General features: G+C 46.7%; 1 protein-coding gene across 15 annotated transcripts in view; it reads right to left on the bottom strand.

The window, feature by feature from the left end:
- TRIP12 (thyroid hormone receptor interactor 12) overlaps positions 1-24191 on the bottom strand; it is a 1120962-nt gene that overhangs the window by 716436 nt on the left and 380335 nt on the right. For all 15 annotated transcript variants that reach the window (XM_085634980.1, XM_085634991.1, XM_085634979.1 and 12 more), the window contains one exon: positions 16394-16511. In XM_085634980.1, the coding sequence (XP_085491106.1) occupies positions 16394-16511 (118 nt within the window). The remainder of the gene's footprint in view (positions 1-16393; positions 16512-24191) is intronic.

Raw genomic sequence — 24191 nt, 5'->3', positions numbered from 1 at the left:
ATAAAGCATGTGGGTGAGACTTAATCAGTGCTCATGATTTCAGTGGATAATCCACTGAAGGGGGAAGTAGGATTATAGGTAAACAAAGTATCCTTAATGAACTGTCCATTTCTTAGATTTATTTTCCACTTCGTTTTGAACAATATATTTTTCGCCCAGCTAAGGATGTGCTAATTTTATCATTTACCTGAAAATCTTTCCTCAGTTGTCTTTCTAGCCACTGAGCTAGGTCTTTTGATCCGCCATTTTGTGGTGGTAAAATATCTTCAGGATAAACACAGTTTCTGTGATTTCTGTGTTAGACTTGCACTATTAAGGATTATGTCAGGAGACTGTAGACTGAGATGTGACTCATGTTTAACTTAAAATTGCCTTTTTTCTCAAAATAATAATGAACATTTGATAATATACCCTACTACCTGCAATCAAAATGGAGTTTTCTTTTTTACTAATTGGCTTCTTTAAAAACATTTAAATTTGTTTTAGTACTCAAGTGCTCTGGAATACCGTGCAGGATCGGGTCAATTCAGTACTTAACAAATCTCCTTAAGAAGAATGTAATACACCCAGAAAATAAACAAAAATACTCAACACTGCTATGTATTTTGGGATAGTTCAGCAGTGCTGTTCGAAAAGATTACTTGCGTCTGGTAATGATCTTCCTGTTGCAGACTTATTCTGCAAATTACTCCTCTCTTTCCAGATCCAGGCACCAAGATGAATCTGGACACTTCGGACTTCATTCTCCTGAGCCAGTAGGGGCAAACGGCTCTATCAACACTAGAAGACCTGTGGTGACATCACTGGAGCCACATATGAAACCCCAGGTTCCAGACATCATGCCTTTCGAGGCAGAGACTGAGGTCTAGCGCCTTCCTTTAGCCGGGGAGAATAGCAGGATCAGTAAAAAATCTGCAAATAGACTATCCACCAGAAAGATGTTATCAAAGGTAACACACTTTCTCCTAATAGCTACTTCTATCTGCAGATTCCTCATCTCTTGAATATATCCCAAGGCAGTACACACATCTTTCGGAGGGTTGGAAAGAAAGTCCTCTAGGATTTCCTAATCTGACCTAAGCAAGTGAAATGGCCATCCCTTTTCGAATCTCAGTCCAAGCAGTAATTCACGCAAAGGTATGAAGGGAAGTCCAAGTTGACGTTCTGCAAACATCAACCACAGCCACAACTTAGGGCACGGTTGCAGTGGAAGATTTAGACCTGGTGGAATGAGCTTAAATCCCCTCTGGCTACTCCTTCACCAAGGGCGCAGCACATCTTACTGCAAAACAATAATCAACAGGCGTTCTCTTCTCGACTGCTCAGATCCTTTGTCTGGTACACAGGTAGCAAAAAGAGCTGGCTGACAGACACTCTCTCTTTGGGCTGGTCTATTTAATACCCAACCACACTTCAGGGGTCCAGCCTGTGCAAGCACTCTTCCTCTTTGGTTAAATGAGCTTGAGGGTTAAAAGGGAGATTGATACAAATGGAAGAAGATAGGGGAGGAAAGTCACTTTAGTTTTAAAGTCAAGCTGGTTTGGGACAAAGCACGTAAAATGTGGGAGAACCAGCTGCTTGGGGAGGAAAGTCACTTCAGTTCCAAGGTCAAGCTTGTTTGGGGACGAAGAACGTAAAAGGTGGGAGAACGCTTATGACCTGCAGTTCCCGGACAGCTTGCTAAGGTCACAGCAACCAGAAGGATGTTACCTACCCCTGTAAGCCTCTGTTTATAGCATGCAGTGTTGCAGATTCACAACCTTTGCATACACCTGCCGTCTCGTGTTAGATCCAGATGTGTGCAAGTTGTTTTTCTTCAAAGAAGTCTTTTGTGTCAAGTTAGAGTGACTCCTCCTCTTGGTGATAATGTGAATGGGCATCAACTCCATTGTTAGATTGTTTTCCCGCAGGCAGGTGAGAACGGAGTGTAAAGTTAGTGTAGTGAATAGATGCCCATGACTAGCAAAAAAGGAAAAGGTAACTGCAACAGACAGGTGTCTGAGCAGGAGGGTGGGTGCATGTGAATCTACAGCACTAAATGCCAAACACAAATGCTTACAGGGTAATATAATCTGTTCAAGGCATGTGTAGCTGTAGATACATATGCTTCGCAATGACTGAGAAGCAGGAGGCACGGAAGAGCAGTTCTCCTCATAGTGTTGCTAACGTGTAGGTGCTGCAGTTGTTTGAAATTGTGTATATAGCACTGCCTGTCCTACATTAGCTAGTTGGCAAGCTAGAACATCCACAAAATAATGCTTTGTGAAGGTGTATGATGTAGACCATGTAGTTGTTTTGCATATGTCAGCCAGTAAGATGTTGCCCAGGAAAGACATAGAAGACCACAATTTTTCGAATAGAGTGCGGTCTCGGGGGTGTAGTTAAAGTTCTTTTGGCTTTAACACACCATGTCTGAATGCACTTAACTATCCATCTAGCAATACCAGATTTGGATATAGTCTTTCCTTTCAGTGGGGGTGAGAACGCAACAAAAAGTTTTGTTTTTCTATAAGGTTTAGTACTGTCAATGTAGTACATGATGGCTCTTTTGACATCTAAGGTATTGAGAGCCCTTTCTGCAACAGAGTCTGGTTGTGGAAAAAATACTGGCAACTCAACTGATTGAGACAAAAGTGAAAGTCTACCTTTGGAAGGAATTTGCCAGAGCGGCGAAAAGAGCCCGTAGGCGTTTGAAGGGCCCCCATAGATTTTAATTTTCTTCAGTGCCTTGTCGACTTGGGGCATAAACAGATGTTACTTATCAAAGGGTGCATTTAGGAGGTTTGTTTGTACCTCTGGCTGAAGCCTGAAATATTCAGCCATGCATTATGTTAATCCCTCTTGCTGATGGGTCGGCAAAGTCTAGGTCACAACGTATGGAGGTGTTAGATGTAAGTTTGCCCTCTGCGACAAGTTCTCATCCCCTTTTTCTGTGCTCATCTGCCAGATGTTGGAGGAGTTCCTTCATTTCGTCCCAATGAGCAGTCATATCTGGCAAGCAAACACTTTGAGGTGGCGATATGCCAATGGTTTGCAGATTGGGCCGCCATCCTTTCTCGTTGCCACGTCAATACGCTTGCTCCCCTTTTCGGGTGAGGGATGCATCAGTGCTAGATTGTGAATTTGCTCTTACGAGCAGTGATGATCACTCTCTAGTCTGGTGGTACCTGTCCTGTAATAGAAAAGGGATCTGATAGAGAGGATATTACAATGATATATACACACACACACACATATATATATCCACACACATTATCTACTGGCAGTCGCCAGTAGATAGTTATAGTTACAACCTAGTTTCCATAGGAAATCTCAAAGGAATATGCTACTTACCAGTATGCATCTGTTCTTGGCATGTAGAGCTGCAGAGTCACACACTGAGGATAAGATCGCCATCTGGTGTTGGGCTCGGATGATTGCAGGTTGTTGTTGTCTTCGGAAGAAGCCTTTGGTCACGAGGTTGGTGACTCCTCCCCTGGACAACAGTGCGCATGGGCATCCACTCCATCGGCAGATTGTTTTTCGCCATGATGGGAAAAGATGGAGTATATAGAAAAGAAAGAAAGGATGTCCATGTGTAATGTCTAAGTAAGACGGATGCTGGAACAGATACAGGTCCCGGGGAGGCGGGCGGGCGTGTGTGACTCTGCAGCTCTACATGCCAAGAACAGATGCATACTGGTAAGTAGCATATTCCGTTCGAGGCATATGAGCTGCAGATCACACACTGAGGATAGATTATACAGCAGTGCTCCCCTTAGCGGTGGTCGCCTGTATCCGTTGCAGCAGCTTGAAATAAAGTTTTTAGGACAGCCTGGCCCACGGAGGCCTGTTGTTTGGCCTGCACGTCAACACAATAGTGTTTAGTGAAGGTATGCGTGGTAGACCATGTGGCTGCCTTGCAAATGTCTTCTAAGGGAATATTGCCTAAGAAGGCCATAGAAGCCCCTATTTTACGCGTGGAGTGCGCCCTAGGGGGAACTGTAAGTGTACGTTTAGCCTTGAGGTAGCATATTTGGATGCATTTAACTATCCACCGGGCTATTCCTGATTTGGAGATCGGGTTGCCTTTGTGTGGTGGCGCGAAAGCAACAAAGAGTTGTTTCGTCTTTCGAAAAGGTTTTGTCCTGTCGATGTAATAAAGCAAGGCTCTTTTGACATCTAAGGTATGTAGGGCCCTTTCAGCTACCGAGTCTGGATTTGGGAAAAAGACCGGTAGTTCTACTGATTGGTTAAGGTGGAAAGGGGAAATCACTTTTGGAAGAAATTTAGGGTTTGTCCTAAGAACCACTTTGTTACGGTGTAGTTGTAAGAAAGGTTCCTCCAGTGTAAGGGCTTGTATTTCACTTACTCTGCGCAGGGAAGTGATTGCGATAAGGAAAGCTACCTTCCATGTTAGGAATTGCAATTCACATTTGTGCATAGGTTCAAATGGGGGACCCATGAGTCTTGTTAGAACCACATTGAGATTCCACACTGGTGCAGGTGGCAATCTTGGGGGAAGAATTCTTTTGAGACCTTCCATAAACGCTTTGATGGCTGGTACCTTAAAAAGGGACAGGTGTTGCCTATTTTGCAAGTAGGCTGCCAAGGCTGCTAGGTGTAAACGTATAGAGGAATACGCTAGATTGCATCTTTGCAAGTGTAGTAGATAGCAAATGATGTTTTGGATGGAAGCATCCAATGGATGTATGTCATTATTAGCGCAGTAGATGGCAAATCGTTTCCATTTAGCGGCATAACACGCTCTAGTAGTAGGGCGTCTGGCTTCTTTTATGATATTGATACAGTCTGGAGGGAGATTGAGGTAACCGAACTCTAGGACCTCAGGAGCCAGATCGCTAGGTTCAGTGTTTGAGGATCTGGGTGTCTGATTTCTCCATGGTTCTGGGTTAACAGATCCGGGGAGAGGCGTAGCTTTTGATGTGGAACTAAAGATAGTTCCAGAAGTGTGGTGAACCACGGTTGACGTGCCCAAGTGGGAGCCACTAGTATTAGTGTTAGTGACTGTTGTTTCAGTTTGCGTACCACAAATGGAACTAGTGGGAGAGGCGGAAAGGCGTACGCAAATCTGCCTGACCAGTTCATCCATAGGGCATTGCCTTTCGACTGTGGGTGTGGAAACCTGGCGGCGAAGGTTGGGCATTTTGTGTTTTCGGGAGTGGCGAACAGGTCTATGTCTGGTTGTCCCCAATTTTGGAAGAAGGGGAGTAGAACCTTGGGGTGTAGTTCCCATTCGTGGATCTGTTGTGTGTGGCGACTTAGGAGGTCGGCCACTTGATTGTGGATCCCTGGGAGATGTTCTGCTAACAGGTAGATGTTTTGGGGAATTGCCCATCTCCAGATTTGCTGTGCCAGTTGGGACAGTTGGAGAGAGTGTGTCCCTCCCTGTTTCTGTATATAATACATTGTCGTCATGTTGTCTGTGCGTATGAGGACAGTTTTGTTCTTTAGGTGAATTTGAAAGGATTTTAGTGCTAGGAACACTGCTAAGAGTTCCAGGTGGTTGATGTGGAGCAGTTTTTGTTGACTGGTCCATCTGCCCTGAGTGGTATGGTGAAGGAGGTGGGCTCCCCACCCCGTGAGAGATGCGTCTGTAGTTAGCACAACTTGTGGAAGAGGCTCTAAGAACGGTCTCCCTTTGGACAGGTTGATGGTGTTCCACCATTTCAGTGAGCGAAGTGAGCGACTGTCCACCAACACCAGATCGGTAAGTTGTCCGTGAGCTTGGTTCCACTGTTGTGCTAAGCATTCCTGTAAGGGACGCATTTGAAGTCGTGCGTGTGGGACTATGGAGATGCATGACGCCATCATGCCTAGGAGCTGCATGAACACTCTTGCTGGAAGAGATGGATGAGTTTGAAAGTGAGAGATGAGATTTTGTATACTGGCTATCCTGGCAGTACTGGGATAGGCAATGGCTTTGGATGTATCTATGGTTGCTCCTAGATACTGATGTAAGTGGGAAGGTTGTAGGTGGGATTTGGGGTAGTTGATAGTGAATCCCAAATCGTGGAGAGTTTGAATCGTGCGATGAGTGTGGAGAACGCATTTTTGGTATGTATTGGCTTTTATGAGCCAATCGTCCAGATAGGGGAAGACATGGATTTGTTGTCTTCTGAGATGCGCTGCCACGACTGCTAGGCACTTGAACACTCTGGGTGCTGTTGTTACTCCGAATGGGAGAACTGTAAATTGATAGTGTTGCCCATCTACCACAAATCGTAGATATTTTCTGTGAGCGGGATGCATAGGGATGTGAAAGTATGCGTCCTTGAGGTCCAATGTGGCGAGGAAGTCTCCCTGTTGTAAAAGTGGGAGGACTTGTTGGAGAGTGGTCATGTGAAAATGATCCGAATGTATATACTGGTTTAGTAGTCTGAGATCCAGTATGGGCCTTAGTGTTTTGTCCTTTTTGGGAATGAGGAAGTATAGAGAATATACCCCTTTTCCCTGATGTTGAAGGGGGACTGGTTCTATCGCATGTTTTTGTAACAGGGATTGAACTTCTTGTTTGAGGAGAGAGAGATGATGCGAGGACATTGGACGTTGTTTGGGCGGTATGTTTGGGGGGGATTGTATGAGTTCGAGGCAGTAGCCAGACTGGATAATTTGTCTTACCCACCTGTCTGTGGTGATGGAAGTCCAGACAGGTAGGAATTGTTGGAGTCGCCCCCCGACCGGAGTGGAATGGTCTGGGGGGAGTGGTGGCAAGTCACTGTTTGGTGGCTGGTGAGGTGCGGGTGTTGTTGTTGTTGCCCCGTCCTCGACCTTTGTTATTGTTTCCCCTATAACCTCCCCGGAAATAACCTCTGTTAGGGGATGTTTGTCCAGAATTTTTAAAGGTGGACGTGGTCTCAGTTGATGTGTTTTTGGAGCCTCCTCTATAAAAGGAGCGACGAAAGGAACCCCGGTTTTGAGGAGACTGCAGTGCTCCCATAGACTTGGCAGTTTCATTATCCTTTTTCATTTTTTCTAATGCAGTATCCACTGCAGGGCCAAATAGCTGCTCTTGGTTGAAAGGTTGAGCTAGAATTGCGGTTTGAACCTCCGGTTTAAAACCGGAAATACGGAGCCAGGCATGTCGTCTGAGTAAGACGCTAGTATTGACCGCTCTAGAAGCAGTGTCTGCTGCATCTAAGGCGCATTTAATGGAGGCATTAGATATTAATTTGCCTTCTTGGATGAGGTCAGAGGCCTGGGACTTAAAGGGTTCAGGCAGATGTTGCATAAGGTCCTCAAGTTGGTCATAATGCGCTCTATCATACCTGGCTAACAGGGCCTGGGTATTCGCAATACGCCAATGGTTAGCCGCCTGCGCGGCGACCCGTTTGCCTGAGGCTTCTAAAAGCTTAGACTCTTTGTCTGGGGGAGGCGTTTCTCCAGTTGTCTGTGAGTTAGCGCGCTTCCTGGCATTTGATACGACTAAGGAGTCTAAAGGGAGCTGGGCCTTAATGTATGCAGGGTCTTGCGGGGCTGGTCGGTACTTTTTTTCGATGCGTGGGTTGAGAACCCTAGCTCGAACAGGGTCCTTAAAGACTTCAGTAGCATGCTTTATAACCCCTTTGATCATGGGCAGTATGTGCACAGTCTTTTGTGACTGCTCAAAGGTATCAAGGAGAAAGTCCTCTTCAAGGGCGTCTGTGTGCATTGTGACGCCGTGGAATGTTGCTGCCCTATTTATAAGTTGGCCGAACCCTAGGTGGTCATCAGGAGGGGAGGGCTTGGAGGGGTAGGTAGTGGGGTCAGGCATGTCAGGTATAGGATAAGACCAGTCATCCATGGGTGCTGGGTCTGGGAACGTAAAAGGGTCGTTTGGATCAACAGGATCATTAAATAAATCAGGGTCCGCCCCTCCCCCTAAGTCATCATTATCATCCTGTGGAGGAGGTGAATGATAGGGAGATGGTAAAGGTAAAGGTAAAGGAGAATCAGGAGGAGGAGGGGGGGACGGGTTAGGAGGTAAAACAGGAGAGGAAGGACGAAGTGGTGAAGTAGCACAGTCCTTTTTCCGTATGGGAGCTGGGGGAGGTGTAGTGTCCAGCTTCCGCTTTTTATATGGGATGGCAGTCACATGTCCCGTGTTAGGATTGATGTAGATCCGCTTTTGAGTAGGATCTGGTCGAAAAAGTTCATCTGGCTCCGAAGGTGGTGTCTGCGATGTCCGCTTCGGGTCTTTATGAGCTTTTTTCGGCGGGGACGCAGTTTTCGGCGCCGATGATTTTTTCGGGTCCGATGGATTTTTCGGAGCCGACTGAGTTTTCGGTGCCGACTGAGTTTTCGGTGCCGATGGACTTTCAGGCATCGATGTTGAAGAACGTCTCGGTGCCGGTGGAGACTTCGGTGCCGAGGAACGTTTCTGTGCCGAAGGAGATTTCGGTCTTGGAGCCTGTTTCGGTGCCAACAGTGGGTTTTTGGGTGCCGAGGGTGTTAAAGGCACAATCAGGTGAGGTTTGCTCGAGCCCGAGCCACCCACAGGCTTAGATGTCTTCGGAGACGGGCCCGAGGGCGGGGCTTCTGAAGAGGATTTCCGGTCGCGACTGGGCCCAGCTGGCGGAGTCTTGACCAATGCTTTTTTGGATGGGGCAGGGGCAGGGGGGGTGGTACACACACGCTGCCCTGGAGTGATGAGGTCATCGGAATCGTCGGCCTCGGACACGATCTCGAGATCTTCGGTGTCGTCTTCGGGAACATCTTGAGCAAAGATGTCCTCCGGTTCTGGAGCTGGTTTGGCCATAATATGGCGTCGAGCTCTTCGGTCCCGGAGGGTCTTCTTCGAACGGAAAGCGGAACAAGCTGGACAGGTGGACTCGTTGTGTTCCGGCGACAGGCAGAGGTTACAAACCTCGTGGTGGTCACTGTGGGGGAACTTCGCTCCACACTGGGGGCATTTTTTGAAGGGTGTCCTGTCCATCAGCCGCTTGCGGAACCGGTCCGAGTTGAGTTCGACGTCGATGGAATGAAGATTAAGTATTTAAAACGATTGCTAGAAGTTTTCTGCTGGAGCGGAAAAAAGTTCATCCGAACCCAATGGCGGAAAAAACAATCTGCCGATGGAGTGGATGCCCATGCGCACTGTTGTCCAGGGGAGGAGTCACCAACCTCATGACCAAAGGCTTCTTCCGAAGACAACAACAACCTGCAATCATCCGAGCCCAACACCAGATGGCGATCTTATCCTCAGTGTGTGATCTGCAGCTCATATGCCTCGAACATTCTATTTTGAATAACTTTGGCGCCGGTTGACGAATCCTGGAAGCCAGTCCTAAAAGCGTATATGCTGGTCGGTGTGCCGTCAAACATGTAAGAAGCATGTGAATGCGTCATGAGACGGTAAAGGCCAATCACAAAGGAGAAATGCAAGTCCGTTACAATGTGTCAGCGAGTGTAAGAATGTATCTGAATGGTAACGTCAAAGGACGTAAAGGCCAATCTTTCGTTCACTTTGTAAATTAACGCACTCGTGATCTTTTGTTCACCCGTCACCTAACTTCCCTCACGGATTCTACCTTTGATTTGCTCGCCGGCTGCCACTTTCCATGCTTCTTTAATTTCCCTTTTTGATTGGCCTTTACGTTTTTGCACGTACTCTCTTTATTGATCGTTCCCAACACATCCGAACTTTCCCGAGACTTCGTACTAGGCTTTTAATTTCCCTCTGATTGGCCTTTACGTCCTTTGACGTTACCATTCAGATACATTCTTACACCGCTGACACATTGTAACGGACTTGCATTTCTCCTTTGTGATTGGCCTTTAACGTCTCATGACGCATTCACTGGCTTCTTACACGTTTGACGGCACACCGACCAGCATACGCTTTTAGGACTGGCTGCCAGGCTTTTAGCCATTCTGATTGGTGGTTACAATCACATGACATTCTTTAAATACTCTGTATCTTACAGCCGACTTACCCGCTAAAACGCAGACACCCTATGACTGCACAGTCACGACTGAATCGAATGCTCTACATCACGTAAGTGTTTTGCACCAAATTTGACACTACCACGCTCCTGAACAATGTTCAGTTGTTTTTCTGCTTGTTCTTTCGTTCACTTTGTAAATTAACGCACTCGTGATCTTTTGTTCACCCGTCACCTAACTTCCCTCACGGATTCTACCTTTGATTTGCTCGCCGGCTACCACTTTCCATGCTTCTTTAATTTTTGAGCATGCAGACTCGTAACGCTTTCAATTTTCGCTACCTGACCATGTCAAGCACTTGGCATTCTTTTTTCACTCTTACATATACTCATTCTTTCCCGCTTCAGATTTACTTTTGAGGATTTATCTATCCCGCTTATGACCATAACTTTACTGCTTCAAAAATTTAATACTCACTTAACAGGACTTATCCCTCCACTCAACATCACAATGATAACTTTTTTCTAAATAGCATCTTTGTTACATCGCTGTATTTACGCATCGCCCACTCCATTATTTTTGAATGTATTAACCAGTTTTCTTTTACTGCTGTTTACTGTTTATAATTGCATTTATTAAAGCTGTTTCCTTGTATCCTCCCATTATAGTGCTGCCCCTGACGAAGGACCACACCGGCCCGAAATGCATTGGGCTACATCGAGTTATGAATTGTAATATACTCGGTTGTGATGTTGGAATCTTGTGAAAATTACATCCTTCAAAGGATTTATTGAATTGATTTACCTGAATAAACCTACGAACCACAGAAGTTACCCTCGCTTGATTAATTTCTCAATTCGGAGTGCAATTCGAGTGACACACTCTTGGTTAGAACATGCTTTTGTGTGCTGTCCCAAAAGTGTCATGCCCTTCATTGTGTCCACCTGTACCATTACCAGTGGAACCCTGAGGTGAGATGTCTTGAGGCTCCTGAACAGACTGTGGTGGAGTTGGTGAGTGTGGTAGTGTACGTGGGGACGATGATGGAAGAGGCAAAGGACTTGTTGCTTTGTCCATTTTCTTCCTTTTTGGTGGAGCAGGTGAATCAAGTAACTCTTGAAAAGAGAGCTTTCTTTTTAATGATGGCAGTGTTGGAGCGGAGGCTTTGCGGGGATACGTCCAGTTTGAGGCTGAATTTGGATCTGCCTTTGTCGAGGTTACAATTTTTCCAATAATTTATGGAGAATAGGCTCCACTGGATTTCGGTAGGCTTTTTCAGAGCTGGCCTGGAAGGTTTCGGATACGAGCCATGTTTATGTTTTGGTGCCGAAGTACTGCTCGGTGTCAAATTAGTGGAAGTGGACAGTCGGCTCGGCACCGATGGGCGGGTAGGTGCTGGGGCTGTTGGTGCCGAAGGCTTCAGCTGGTGTTCTGGTGCTGAGCCTGAGGGTAGGTCGTCCGAATCAGTCGCTCGGTGCCAGTGGTGGTCAGAAATATTCTTGTTCAAGAGGTGCTGTGTGTGTGAATGTTGTTGTGCATGTTGATGGAAAAGCTCAAGTCAAACAGCAGGGATGCAGTTAGCTGCGAGTGGTGAGACACCATCTGCGATGAGGACCTGAGCCTGGAACAGCAGTTTGAATTTGTTCTTGCTTAGGTAAACGTTCAGGAGCTTGAGGACTAGGCTCAGATGGAGACTGTCATTCTTAGGCATCCAGAACACAAAGAACAGCAATCCTGCCAAAGCTCCTGCACTGGCACCAACTCCACCACTCCATTCGGAAACAGGGCTGCCACCTCCTGATGAAGTATCTGCAGATGGTCCTCTGACTGAAGGGACTGATAGGGGATATTGAGGAGGAAAGCTAGGTTAGTGTATACCCCCACTTTTTACAATTTGAAGGGCTCAATGGCCCGCAGTGATGGCTCTCTAGTCGTTCACTGGGAATTGGGAGTTGTAGGGACCTGGCTGCTGCCCTTTCTGATTTAAAGAATTAAAACACCTCAGCTACTTCGTCTCCTAAGAGATGCTCTGCATGTTCTTAAGCATGAACTAGACGTTGCTGAAAAAGACTGCAGAAAATTGTGACAGCATTGGGCTACTGAAAATCTCATGGTCCTGGCCACCAAATCTGCTGTGTCCAGACCTGACCTGATGGTGTCTCTGGACACATTTTGACCATCACGGACAACATCCTTAAAGTGATCTGAGATTTTTCCTGCAGGTTTGTCACAAACACTGCAGCCATTTCGTGCTGGGCATGAGTATAACATTCAAGCAGGTGGTGTGGGGGACGCGCAGGGCTAGCATAACAGCAGAGAATACTTACTTGACTGCTCCTTTCAACTTCTTAAAGACTTGCTATCGGCTGGATGGGTGAGAGAGAAGCTTGAAGTGTAAGACTCACCAGGTGAGGGTGCACCGAAAGGAAAGCAAGTTCCCACCTGTACTGCACTATGCAGCCTTATTACTGTGCGACCTACAGCCAGTGCCATGGTTGGTTTGGCCCAGGTCCCCTTCACGAACTCCAGGAGGATCTCATTACCGGGAGTATAGCACTGTCCCCTGTATCAAATAATCCTTTAAAAATTGGCAAGGAAATTAATTTGAACCAAATGTCTCATGTATAGGGGTCCCAATACATTTGGCTGGCACCAGCACATGCTCCTCTCTGCACTCTTCATCCTCTAGTAAACCTTTAGCCTCCCTGCTGGACCGCAGAGGTTATAGTAGAGGTGTGGGCACCATCAACACTAGGACTGCCATCAATACAAGAAAAACTTGCCAAGGCCCGGAAGTCAAAATGGAATTGCAAAGTGCTGAAGCGGATCAAACAGAAGTAGAGGGATGCTTAGTGCAGACCGAAAAAACCCCAGCAGAGCCTCTTACAATACCTATAAGGCCTGCCACCGCTTCAGAGGAGAATTAAGCCTGTACGGACATCTCCATCATAGCATGGAGGGATATGGTCAGGTCGGCTTTAGACACCTTGAACTTGGGCTAGTCCAGCACCAGGAGGATAAAAGGCACCAGGGTTGGTAGTGCTGCCAGAACTGCTGTGGCCTCATGTAGAGGAGAAACATCCACCAGTTCTGGCTCTGGAGCAGGAGCCGGAGGGAAAGACAAACCGGAATTTCCCCTTCATGAGAGAGATAGAGTGCTTCTTTTTATGTTTGCTTGTCTTCTACCTGGCATATTTAGATAAAACTGAGAATGAACCAGATCTCAATCTGGATATGGACCTAGACCTCGATGAGCAGACACCACAACAATCTTCTCTGGCTCGGGCTGTGCAGAGTTGGGCGCTGCGCTCTGTTATCGACTTAGGGTTCATTTGCAGATGCATGACCTTGTATAAACCAAAGTGAAGTATAGTGTACACAGACAGAGTCCAGTGGAACCCCTAAGGTAGTCAGAGGTAAAGTTAGATAGCCCCTCACTCTCTATTTGTGGTAGTGTGGTTGAGCAGTAAGGCAATATCAGAGAACAGTGTAAAGCATTTGTGGTACACACTCAGCAAATGAACTCACACACTCAAAGACTGGACTTCAGACCAATTATTTTCGTATAAACATTCTTTAAGTTATTTTATTTTCTAAAACCAAGCAAGCCTGGCACGGGTATGTGATAAGTACTTTGCAGTAAAAATACAGTTGTAATACAGTTTGGATTGAAATTGTATATGCACTTTGTTTTGTCTTACAGTATGGTTTCAGAAAAATGCAATACTTTGTAAATACAGTATATAGACTTGAATAGGCTTTTCAGTACAATTACAGGTAAGTTAGTTTTGAGATTACTTTTCTTAATCAGAGTAGTATACCTAGATACTACTCTGGGACATTTCCTGCAAACAGGTAAGTAAAATCGTTTTTGTTTGTTAGTGCAATTTTAAAGAATTTCTTTAGGTTTTCAAACTCCACAGTTACAAACTTTTCCAAGAAAAACAGTCAATGTTAGGGAAACAGTGTTATCGGTTTTGATGCAAGTATTTGGTAGTGAGACTTGAAGTTCTGGAGTTAGACTCAGGGGTCCCCCAGGGTCAAGGATGCCCTCTAGTTACACCCTCAGAGGCACTAGGGCGGCCGGGTGCAGAGTGCTGATGCCCAATGTTATCCAAAGGGAGATAGGGGGGCCTCTGGTTGGTGGCTGCTGGCAAGCAGGCTACTTGGTTGTGGGAGCAAAACTAAGGGCAAATGGGGAAACAAAGTAGCAAAGGTGCACCCTCAGCGGCACTAGGGCTGCCGGGTGCAGGGTGTTGTTTAGATGTTAAGCGCCCTGTTGGTTTCAATGGAGAAGCTCTGGTTTACCAAGGCACAGCAGGTTCGGGGACGAAGGTCTTCTGGGTGCGACCATCACTTCGAGAGGTAAGTTGAGAAGTTAGGGGTTGGTTAGTCACCGTTGGTTTGGGCACACAAGGCCGTGGGGTGCACGGGTGCCTTTTGGGGTCGGATCTTACCAGCTCCGGGTCACAGTCAGGGGGGCCTTCTGGATTTACGGTACAGGTGTCGGCTGGAGGCAGGTCAGGGGTCGCCAGATCTCAGGTCAGGATCGCCGGGTTGACCTCCTTGTGGTGTTTGCCTACTCAAGCTCGGGCCGTGGACGGCTGGTGCAGAGTTGGGCGGATTTGCGGTGTCCGGCCGAAGCCAGAAGTTGCAGATGGACAAATCGGGTGTTTACGGGAGACAAAGTCTTTGCAGTTGAAGGCAGGGATGTCCTCCGGGGTTCTAGGTTGCTGACTGCAGGACACACCGGGATTTCACAGGACCAGCTTTGAGGGGGAGACAGGCTGGTAGGGCTGGGGTCAAGTCAGTGGGCGTCTTCCTCTCGTTAGCAGCTGTATGGCTATTTGGTCCTTCTTGTAATTTCTTCTTGTCTGAGGAAGCAAGTTTCAGGGGTGTCCCTAAATTCTATATTGAGGGGCGTTACAGGTAGGTAAAAGGCAGAGACCAATGGGTCCCTTCCCTGGGGTGGGCAGACCCCCTATTATGCCACCCTCCAGTGGGAGGGGGGCATGAGCATGTCCCTGGTTGGCTGAATCCATCCATCTGCAAGATGGCGGGACTGGGAGTTGTGCTTCACCTCGCCTCCCCCACCCACCTGAGGGGTGGAGTTGGCAGAGGTGGGCACATCTATCTTCCTCACTTGTTTTTCCAACCGGCTCTCCTGCCCAAAGTGTAAATCAGAACCAGTGGGGACCAGTTACTGAAAACAGCAAGTGGCTTGGAGAAGCTCACAAAGGCAGCAAGCCTTTGAAGCTTCCCCTTAATGAACCCTGTACGTCCTGGGGAAGGAGGCTTGGCACCTCATCCCAGGATGTGCATTGTTTCAGACACCAGAGAGCAGCAGGCTCTCAACCCAGGGGTCCAGAAACATGCCATGTGGTGGCAGCTGAAAGCAGCCACTCCGCCTGGACACTAGTGGTGGGTTAGTTTTCAGGGGGAATCTCTAAGATGCCCTCTGTGTGCATTTTTCATTAAATCCCACACTGTCATCAGTGTGGGTTTAATGTGTTGAGAAGTTGGATACCAAACTCCTCAGTTTTCAGTGTAGCCATTATGGTGCTGTGGAGTTCGTAATGACAAACTCCCAGCACCATATACTCTTAATGGCAGCACTGCACTTACAGGGCCCAGGAATGGACCTGGGAACTGTAGGGGTACAGGGCTCATGAACCTGTACCCCCACCACTGGTATACTGCACCCAGCTAGAGGGGTGACTGATCTATGCCAGGGCAGTGGGTTGTAGGCATGGAACACAGAGATGTGTGACATGTCAACTTGTCACTTTGTTGTGCACCAAAACGTGCAGCCTGCAAAGGCAGTGTGCGTTTGTAAGGGTACAGGACCTCTAAGGGTGGCACAATAAGTGCTGCAGCCCTTCGAGGTCTACCCTGGTCACAGTGCACTGGATACCTGTGGTACCATTTACCTGGGGTTGACCTGTGGCCAGCGATGCCAATTGGGTTAGTTTTGGGGAAAGAACACAGGCTCTGGGAACCTGATTGGCAGGGACCAAGGGCACATCAAGTGAAAGTACATCAGTAGTCTGGCAAAAAGTGTGGGGGGTTTACTGCAACATAAGCCCACTTTCCTACACCAGTGTGTCTCATTTATTGACTCTTTGTACAACAAATTCTTAACACTACCCGCCGATAAGATTAAACTGCTCGCCGACACTACCTCAAAGAGAGCATTGTGGGATTATTAATTTAAGCCCTGTAAGACAATAAGGGTTGTCTGGACTTTCTATGCAGTGAACCTCATTTTGGTACAGTGGATAAAAATCCAGCTTCCCACAAACAGCTAAATCTTTGGATAAGAAAAGTGAGCAGTAATCTTAGATATTGGGGATCTAAGGAGCAAGGGAAAAAAACCGCAACGGAAACGCATTTAAAAAAAGACAGCAAAAAAAAGTGATGATGAAAGTGGAGTCACAAATTTATATCACAATGATCAGGTCAGGTTATACGTAACATTACTAAATTATTTAATTCATTAAGTGACATGTACAAAACATTAATCAGTTACCAGATAAGCGAAGTTAGCTCATAAAGTTCTTGTGGACTTCGTGGCACAAGATCAATTTGCTCTTGACAACTGCCATTAGAGGCTCCACAGAGAAGAAACTGAAGGGTTTCTGCAATATCTAAGAAAGAAAAAAACCAAATTCCAATCAACATTGTTTTAATACAAAACAAGAATTATTACATTCATTTTAAATGTAGTAATTACTCTGAACACATGTTTATCCAGGCCAAATGCTTCTCCTTTTAGAGTTAGGGGCCCAAACTCTATTGCATATATGGTCGCCTATGAAGAAATGACAACTGTGTTTTCCCTCACTCTCTGCAGAAGAATCCAGCCAAGGAATGCCATCTTGGCTACTCCATCATCAAAACAAGGTATGAGAGTTTAAGTAAATTAAATGTCAAACTGGTTCAATATTATGAGCTGTCCTCATTAACACTGATTGACCAGACCTTAGGTGGAAATATAAATCAAAAAGAGCAGTGCCAAAGTCTTTCTAAGAAGCGCACCACTGGTGCTGCCAAATGCCAGGGTTGCCGAATATCAAGGATGCTTTGTCTTGATTCCACCTTATGTAGCTTGCTTTCACCACAGTGTAACACCTGTTCTATCACACTTGAGATCATTTTTCATCCCAGTCTCCCTTTGTTATTTTCCTAATGTCTCTCTTTCTACCTCTCTTGCACTAGGCCAAACCCAAACAATGGAAAGTAAGCTTTGTCTCCAAACAGGGGTGTTGGTGCACATCACTGGCACAAACTGAGCACTGACCATCACTCCATCATGAAACTAGGAAATGTTAAGCAAAATTAAAAGCAAGCAGTGAGTAAAAATGTCCTCATACAAGTCAAAAAATGATAGGTGTCAAAATAACTGTGAATGGGAAGTCTACAGAGTTAACAAAAAAATAGGGCCAACCCATAAAACCCAGTTCATGCTCATGCCTTGCTAAACTGATCACTGTTTTTAGGGAGTTCATTCAAAGAATAATTACTGAGTAAAGCACGCAGAGTAGCCACTTTAGCTTCACTGTGAATGTCCTTAGCTGGAATGTGGCTGAAGCAACCTTTGCTGTAACTGTACCATTTCTAGAACATTAGAACCATACTGCCTAGAGGATATAAAAAACTGCACTACTATCCATCTTGTGAATTAGCATTTGACATAACTTGAAAGAATCCTATTGCACAACAGGTGATGAGGTAAAAAGTAGAACCATAGAGCATGTCCTTTAGGTGTAGAACATCATGGACCGTATGGAATCTATGCTATGAAGAAACTCCTCTGTTGTAGAGGTGTTCTACTAAAGTATTAGAAGCAACAAGTTACCTACCTGTAACTGCAATTGTCCACCACAGGGACATTCATAAATTAACATGTTTGACTCAAACATCAACGAAATGGGAGCCTCCAGTAATATAATTAGGGAGTGCAGAAATAGATTCATCATATAAAACGACAAAAGTGCCAGCTTAGTAGTGTTTGCACCCTTTTCGCAATTATCCAACTTCCAACCGAAAAGGTAGAAGGGCACGGAACTCTTTCTCCTAGAGACCATAATAACTCCAATTTTATAAGCTCAAGTTATGTAATGTACTAAACGATGAGCCTTTAGCAAAATGTATAAAGCTAGCAAAGATACCACAACTGAAGAACTACAGTTACAGGTAACTTCTCATGCACAGGCAGGATCTTTCGTAGAGTCACATGCTTAAATCAGACCAGCAAGCAATATGAAGAAGTCTAAAGGCAGATGGGGAATAGGTCTACTCTAAACAAAGTTGTTGCAAACTCTTGCTGCTTTGGTATCCAGGGAGTAAGGCTTATGGATGTTATTGGTTCTTCATGTTGACACCCTTCCACGGTCCACGAGTTCACTCCTGCACACAGGGCTGAAGTTACTGTCACTCCTCTGGTGGAGTGTACTTACACCTTGATTGACAGTGGACTGTTGGCTTTATGTGGGACAGAAAGTATTTGTTGCAGCCATCCGTCTGGAAATACCTTCATTGAACAAAGGTCTGCCTTTTTCAGGTAGCCGTATCAAAGAAAGGGTTGGCAAGAGCCTGAAGTGTTTTGGCTATGTAAATCTTTAGGCATCTTGCCACAATTAGAGAATTAAGACCGCTCTGCTCGGTTAGATGGGTTTGAAAGACTTCAGAAAACTACTGTCATTAATGTGGGTGCCTGTCTGATAAACGGGCACAAAGGTAGGATTTGTGCCAAAAATGACTTTGTGCATAGTAAATTTCAGATGCAGCCACTGTAGAAAGCTGGCTCCGTAAATACTGTACCAAAATTAGGTATACTGTACACAGAGTTTAGTGGAACCCCAAAGGTAGGCAGAGGTAAAAGTAGATAGCACCTTACTTATTTGTGGTAGTGTGGGGGAGCAGTAAGGCATGATCAGAGGGTAGTGTTAAGCATTTGTTGTACACACTTAGGTAGCAAATGATATCACACTCTCAAAGACTGAACTCAGACCAATTTGATTGTATAAAAAGGAATATGCTACTTAACAGTATGCATCTGTTCTTGGCATGTAGAGCTGCAGATCTACACACTTTTGCATAGATCGCCATCTGGTGTTGGACCCGGATGTTTGCAGTTTGTTTTTCCTCTTGGAAAGTCTTTGGGAGTCACGAGGTCGGTGACTCCTCCTTTGGATCGTACTGCGCATGGGCTTCGGCTCCATCCTCAGATTGTTTTTCGCCAGCAGGTAAAGATGGAGCGTAGTAATAACAGTGAAGAAACCCATGTGTGTATCTAAATAAGATAAACTGGAACAGATACAGGTACCCGGGGAGGCGGGTGGGCGTGTGTAGATCTGCAGCTCTACATGCCAAGAACAGATGCATACTGGTAAGTAGCATATTCCGATCGAGGCATATGAGCTGCAGATTACACACTTTTGCATAGACTATATATCAGTTCCCAACCTTAGCGGCGACCAACGGTATCTGTTGCAGTGGTTTGAAATAGTGTTTTAAGTACAGCCTGGCCCACACTAGTTTGTTGCTTAGTTTGCACATCTACACAATAGTGTTTGGTGAAAGTGTGCGGTGTTGACCATGTAGCCGCTTTGCAGATATCTAATGGGATGTTCACTAGAAATGCCATGGAAGCCCCTATCTTTAGTGTAGAATGGGCTTTAGGGGGAACGGAAAGCGTTTGTTTTGCTTTGTGGTAGCAAATCTGGATGCATTTTACAATCCACCTAGCTATCCCTGATTTTGAGATGGGGTTGCCCTTGTGTGGTGGAGAGAAAGAGACAAACAGTTGTTTGGTCTTGCAGAAAGGTTGTGTTCTCTCGATGTAGTAGAATAAGGCTCGTTTGACATGTAGCGTGTGCAGAGCACTTTCTGCAACGGTCTGTGGTTGCAAGAAAAATACTGGTAGTTCTACAGATTGGTTTAGGTGAAAAGGGGAAATGACTTTAGGTAGGAATTTTGGGTTGGTACGGAGAACAACCTTGTTATGGTGCATTTGAAGAAAAGGTTCTTGTATGGTAAGTGCTTGTATCTCACTGACCCTTCTAAGGGAAGTGATGGCTACAAGGAAGGCCGTTTTCCATGTTAGGAATTGTAGTTCGCATTTATGCAAAGGTTCCAAGGGAGGCCCCATTAGCCTTGTGAGAAAGATATTTAAGTTCCACACAGGTTAGGGTGGCACGCTGGGGAGAATTATTCTTTTCAGGTCTTCCATGAAGGCTTTAATGGCAGGTACTCTGAAGCGTGATAGATGTTGCCTGTTTTGTAAGTAAGCTGCAATTGCTGCGAGGTGTAGTCGAATTGACGTATAGGCTAGATTACACCTTTGTAGGTGGAGTAAGTAGCCTATGATGTGTTGGATGGACACGTCCAGAGGATTGATGGTGTTATGGCAATAAACAACCAATCGTTTCCACTTGGTAGCGTAGCACGCTCTAGTGGTAGGTCGTCTAGCTTCTCTGATGACGTTCATACAGTCAGGGGGAAGATTTAGGTACCCAATTTCTAGGATTTCAGGAGCCAGATCTCAAGGTTGAGATGAGCTGGGTCCGGGTGTCTGATCTCTCAATGATTCTGGGTTAGGAGGCATGATGTGAGGTGTCGTTTTTGCTGTGGTACTACAGAAAGTTCCAGCAGCGTGGTGTACCACGGTTGTCTGGCCCACGTTGGAGCTACTAGGATTAGTGTGAGGGAGTGCTGTTTTAGTTTGCGCACCACTAATGGAATGAGTGGGAGAGGCGGAAATGCATACGCAAATTTGCCTGACCAGTTCATCCATATCGCATTTCCTTTGGACAATGGGCGTGGGTATCTGGCGGCGAAGCTTGGGCATTTTGTGTTTTCGTGGTTGGCGAAGAGGTCTATCTGCGGATGCCCCCACATTTGAAAGAACGGATGAAGAACCTGTGGGTGAAGTTCCCACTCGTGGATCTGCTGCGTCAGTCTGCTGAGCAGATCTGCCACGGTGTTTTGGACTCGTGGGACATGTTGAGCTAGGAGAAAGATTTTATGGGAAATTGCCCATCTCCATATGTTCTGTGCTAATTGAGAGAGCTGTGGAGAGTGTGTGCCGCCTTGTTTTTGTATATAATACATGGCCGTCATGTCCGTGCGAATGAGGACTGCCTTGCCTGAAATCTGTGTTTGAAAAGATGTTAGGGCTAAAAAGATTGCTAGTAACTCCAGATGGTTGATATGGAGTAACTTTTGTTGAGGCGTCCATGTGCTCTGCACGGTGAGATGTAATAGGTGAGCTCCCCAGCCGGAGAGCGATGCGTCCGTTGTTAGTATTATCTGGGGAACCGGGTCCAGGAACGGTCTACCTTTGGAAAGGTTTGTGGTGTTCCACAACTGCAGAGAGCGATGGGTGCGACAGTCTACCAGCACCAGATCTGTCAGTTGACCGTGGGCCTGGTTCCATTGGCGCGCTAAGCACTCTTGGAGAGGACGCATCTGGAGTCTTGCGTGGGGCACTATGAAAATGCAAGAGGCCATCTTCCCTATTAGTTGCATGAACACTCGTGCTGGAAGGGAGTGTTGAGGTATGAATTTTTGTCGTAAAGCCTGAATGCTTGCAATCCTGGCCGGATTGGGGTAGGCTATTGCTTTTGAGGTGTCTATGGTGGCACCGAGGTATTGTTTTATGTGGGATGGTTGTAGCTGGGACTTTTGGTGGTTCACCGTGAAGCCTAGTTGGTGAATTAGTTCGATTGTGGTGGCGGTGTGGCGTACACACTGATTGTATGAAGTGGCTTTTATCAGTCAATCGTCTAAGTATGGGAAGACGTGAATGTGCTGTCTTCTCAGGTGTGCCGCCACCACCGCTAGGCACTTGGTGAATACCCATGGTGCTGTTGTGACTCCGAACGGGAGCACTTTGAATTGTTAGTATTGTCCGTCCACTACAAATCTGAGGTAATTTCTGCGAGCATGGTGTACTGGAATGTGGAAGTATGCGTCTTTCAAGTCCAGTGTGGTGAGGAAGTCGTTCTGGGAGAGGAGCGGAAGTACCTGCTGAAGCGTTACCATGTGAAAATGGTCTGAGTGTGTGTATGTATGTGTTTAGGGGCTGGAGATCTAGAATAGGTCGTAGAGTCTCGTCCCTTTTTGGTATTAGAAAATATAGGGAGTAGACCCTCATATTTTGTTGATTGACAGGAACGTGTTCTATTGCCAGTTTTTGTAGGAGGGAGATTACCTCCTGCTTTAGTAATGTTGAATGTTATTGTGACATTGGGCGTTGCCTGGGTGGAATGTTTGGGGGGTAGATGTTAGTTCTAGGCAGTAGCCTGACCGAATTATTTGGGTCACCCATTTGTCTGAGGTGATGGTCTCCCAGACATGTAGGAAATTTTGGAGTCTGCCCCCGACCGGAGTGGAATGGTCTGGGGGGAGGGGAGTCATTGTGTAGGAGGTGTGGCAGAACGGGCGTTGTTTGTTTTGCCTCTGCCCTTGTTGTTGTTACCCCTGTAGCCGCCTCTTTGGTAACCTTTTGTAAAGGTGGTCTGAGTAGGGGATTTGTATGATGTGGACGCTGTGTCTGAGGAGTAGCCTCTGGATGTACTCCGAAAGGAGGAACGGCGAAAGGAGCGTCTGGGCGGGTGAGACTGTAAGGCCCTCATGGATTTTGCGGTATCCATGTCCTTTTTCATCTTTCCTAAGGACTCATCCACCTTTGGCCCGAATAGATGTTCCTGGTCAAAGGGATGGTTAAGGATGGACGCTTGTACTTCTGGTTTAAACCCAGATACCCTTAACCTACCATGGTGACGGAGAAGGACGCTGGTGTTGATGGCCCTGGAGGCTGTGTCTGCTGCATCTAGGGCACAACGTATGGAGGTATTTGTGATTGTTTTATCCTCTTGAATTAACTCGTTGGCCCTACCTTTATATTTTTCAGGGAGATGGTGCATTATGCTTTCCAATTCGTCATAATGAGCCCTGTCATATCTGGCCAGCAGTGCCTGAGTGTTTGCTATACGCCATATGTTGGCGGCCTGGGATGCTGTGCGTTTGCCTGATGCATCTAGCAGTTTTGATTCCTTGTCAGGTGGCGGTGCATCACCCGACGCTTGTGAATTTGCCCTTTTACGTGCCGTAGATACTACTAAGGAATCTAGTGGCGCTGGTCCTCTGATGTAAGAGGGATCTGAGGGAGCAGGTTTGTATTTCTTTTCAATACGTGGGTTAAGGACCCTGGCTCTAACTGGGTCTTTAAAAATTTCTGCCGCATGCTTTACCACCCCTTTGAGCATGGGCAGTATGGAGGTGGACCTATGTGAAATATCTAATGTGTCTAGGAGGAAATCTTCCTCCACGGGGTCAGTATGCAAGTCCACCCCGTGATAATGTGCTGCCCTTTGCAGGAGATGGTTGAACCCTAAAGAATCTTCTGGTGGAGATGGTCTAGAAGGGTAAATATCGTCTTGTGGGACGTTGGGGATATCTGGTATATTGTAATCGTCCCATGGATCTGGGGATCCTGTAGGGGTGGGGTCCTGTGGCACATCCCCTGTATCATCATATGGGTCCCCCTGATCATCATCGTCTGGAGACGGGGTAGGAGAACGATGAGGTGGGGTGGAGAGGGCGGAGGGGGTGGAGGTGGGGAAGGAGGAGGAGGTGGAGGGGAAGGTATTCTGAACGGAGAGGTAGCAGAGTCCTTACTCTTTGGAGGTGGAGGCAGAGCAGGCTTCTCCAAATGTCTCTTTTTGGTAGAGAGTGTCAAATGTCCCGTTTTTGGATCCTTGGTGAGAGTTTTTTGCCAAGGGATCCGGTGTAAATAGCTCTGGTGAGGTAATTTGGTCCGTCGGCACCGAAGATGTCGGGGCCGATGACTTTTTAGGTTTTTCCGTGCCGGTTTGTTTAGAACCCGGCTTGGGACCCTCCGGTCTCTTGGTCGGCGCCGAGATGGGCTTCGGCTTGGAAGTGTCGGTGGCCTTGTGTTTGGTCGGTACCGAAGATGGCATCGGTGTCGAAGAGCTGGGTTTCGACCCCGAGGGCTTCGGTGCGGAGTTCAGTGTCGAGGTGGAGGCAGTTTTCTTTTTTGGTGCCGAAATGTGTTTCTCGGCACCGCTGGTAGGCTGGCTCGAGCCCGAGCCGCCGGAAGGCTTACTTGGGCTTCTTCACCGGGCCCGAACGTGGGGTGTGTGAAGCAGTGTCTCTGGTCTTGCCTAGGCCCGGAGGCGAAGGCGTGACCGAAGCCTTTTTGGGTGTCGGCGTGGGTGTGGGAGGGGGGTAGATTGGTACTCACTACCCTCTGCGCTGGAGTGATGTCCTCCACATCTGACTCGTCGGCCTCGGAAGCG

The sequence above is a fragment of the Triturus cristatus genome, chromosome 11 (genome assembly GCF_964204655.1).
Source record: "Triturus cristatus chromosome 11, aTriCri1.1, whole genome shotgun sequence".
In the NCBI taxonomy this organism is placed as follows: domain Eukaryota; kingdom Metazoa; phylum Chordata; class Amphibia; order Caudata; family Salamandridae; genus Triturus; species Triturus cristatus.
Note: the sequence above shows the minus strand (reverse complement) of the source record. Positions and strands in the feature narration are given on the sequence as shown.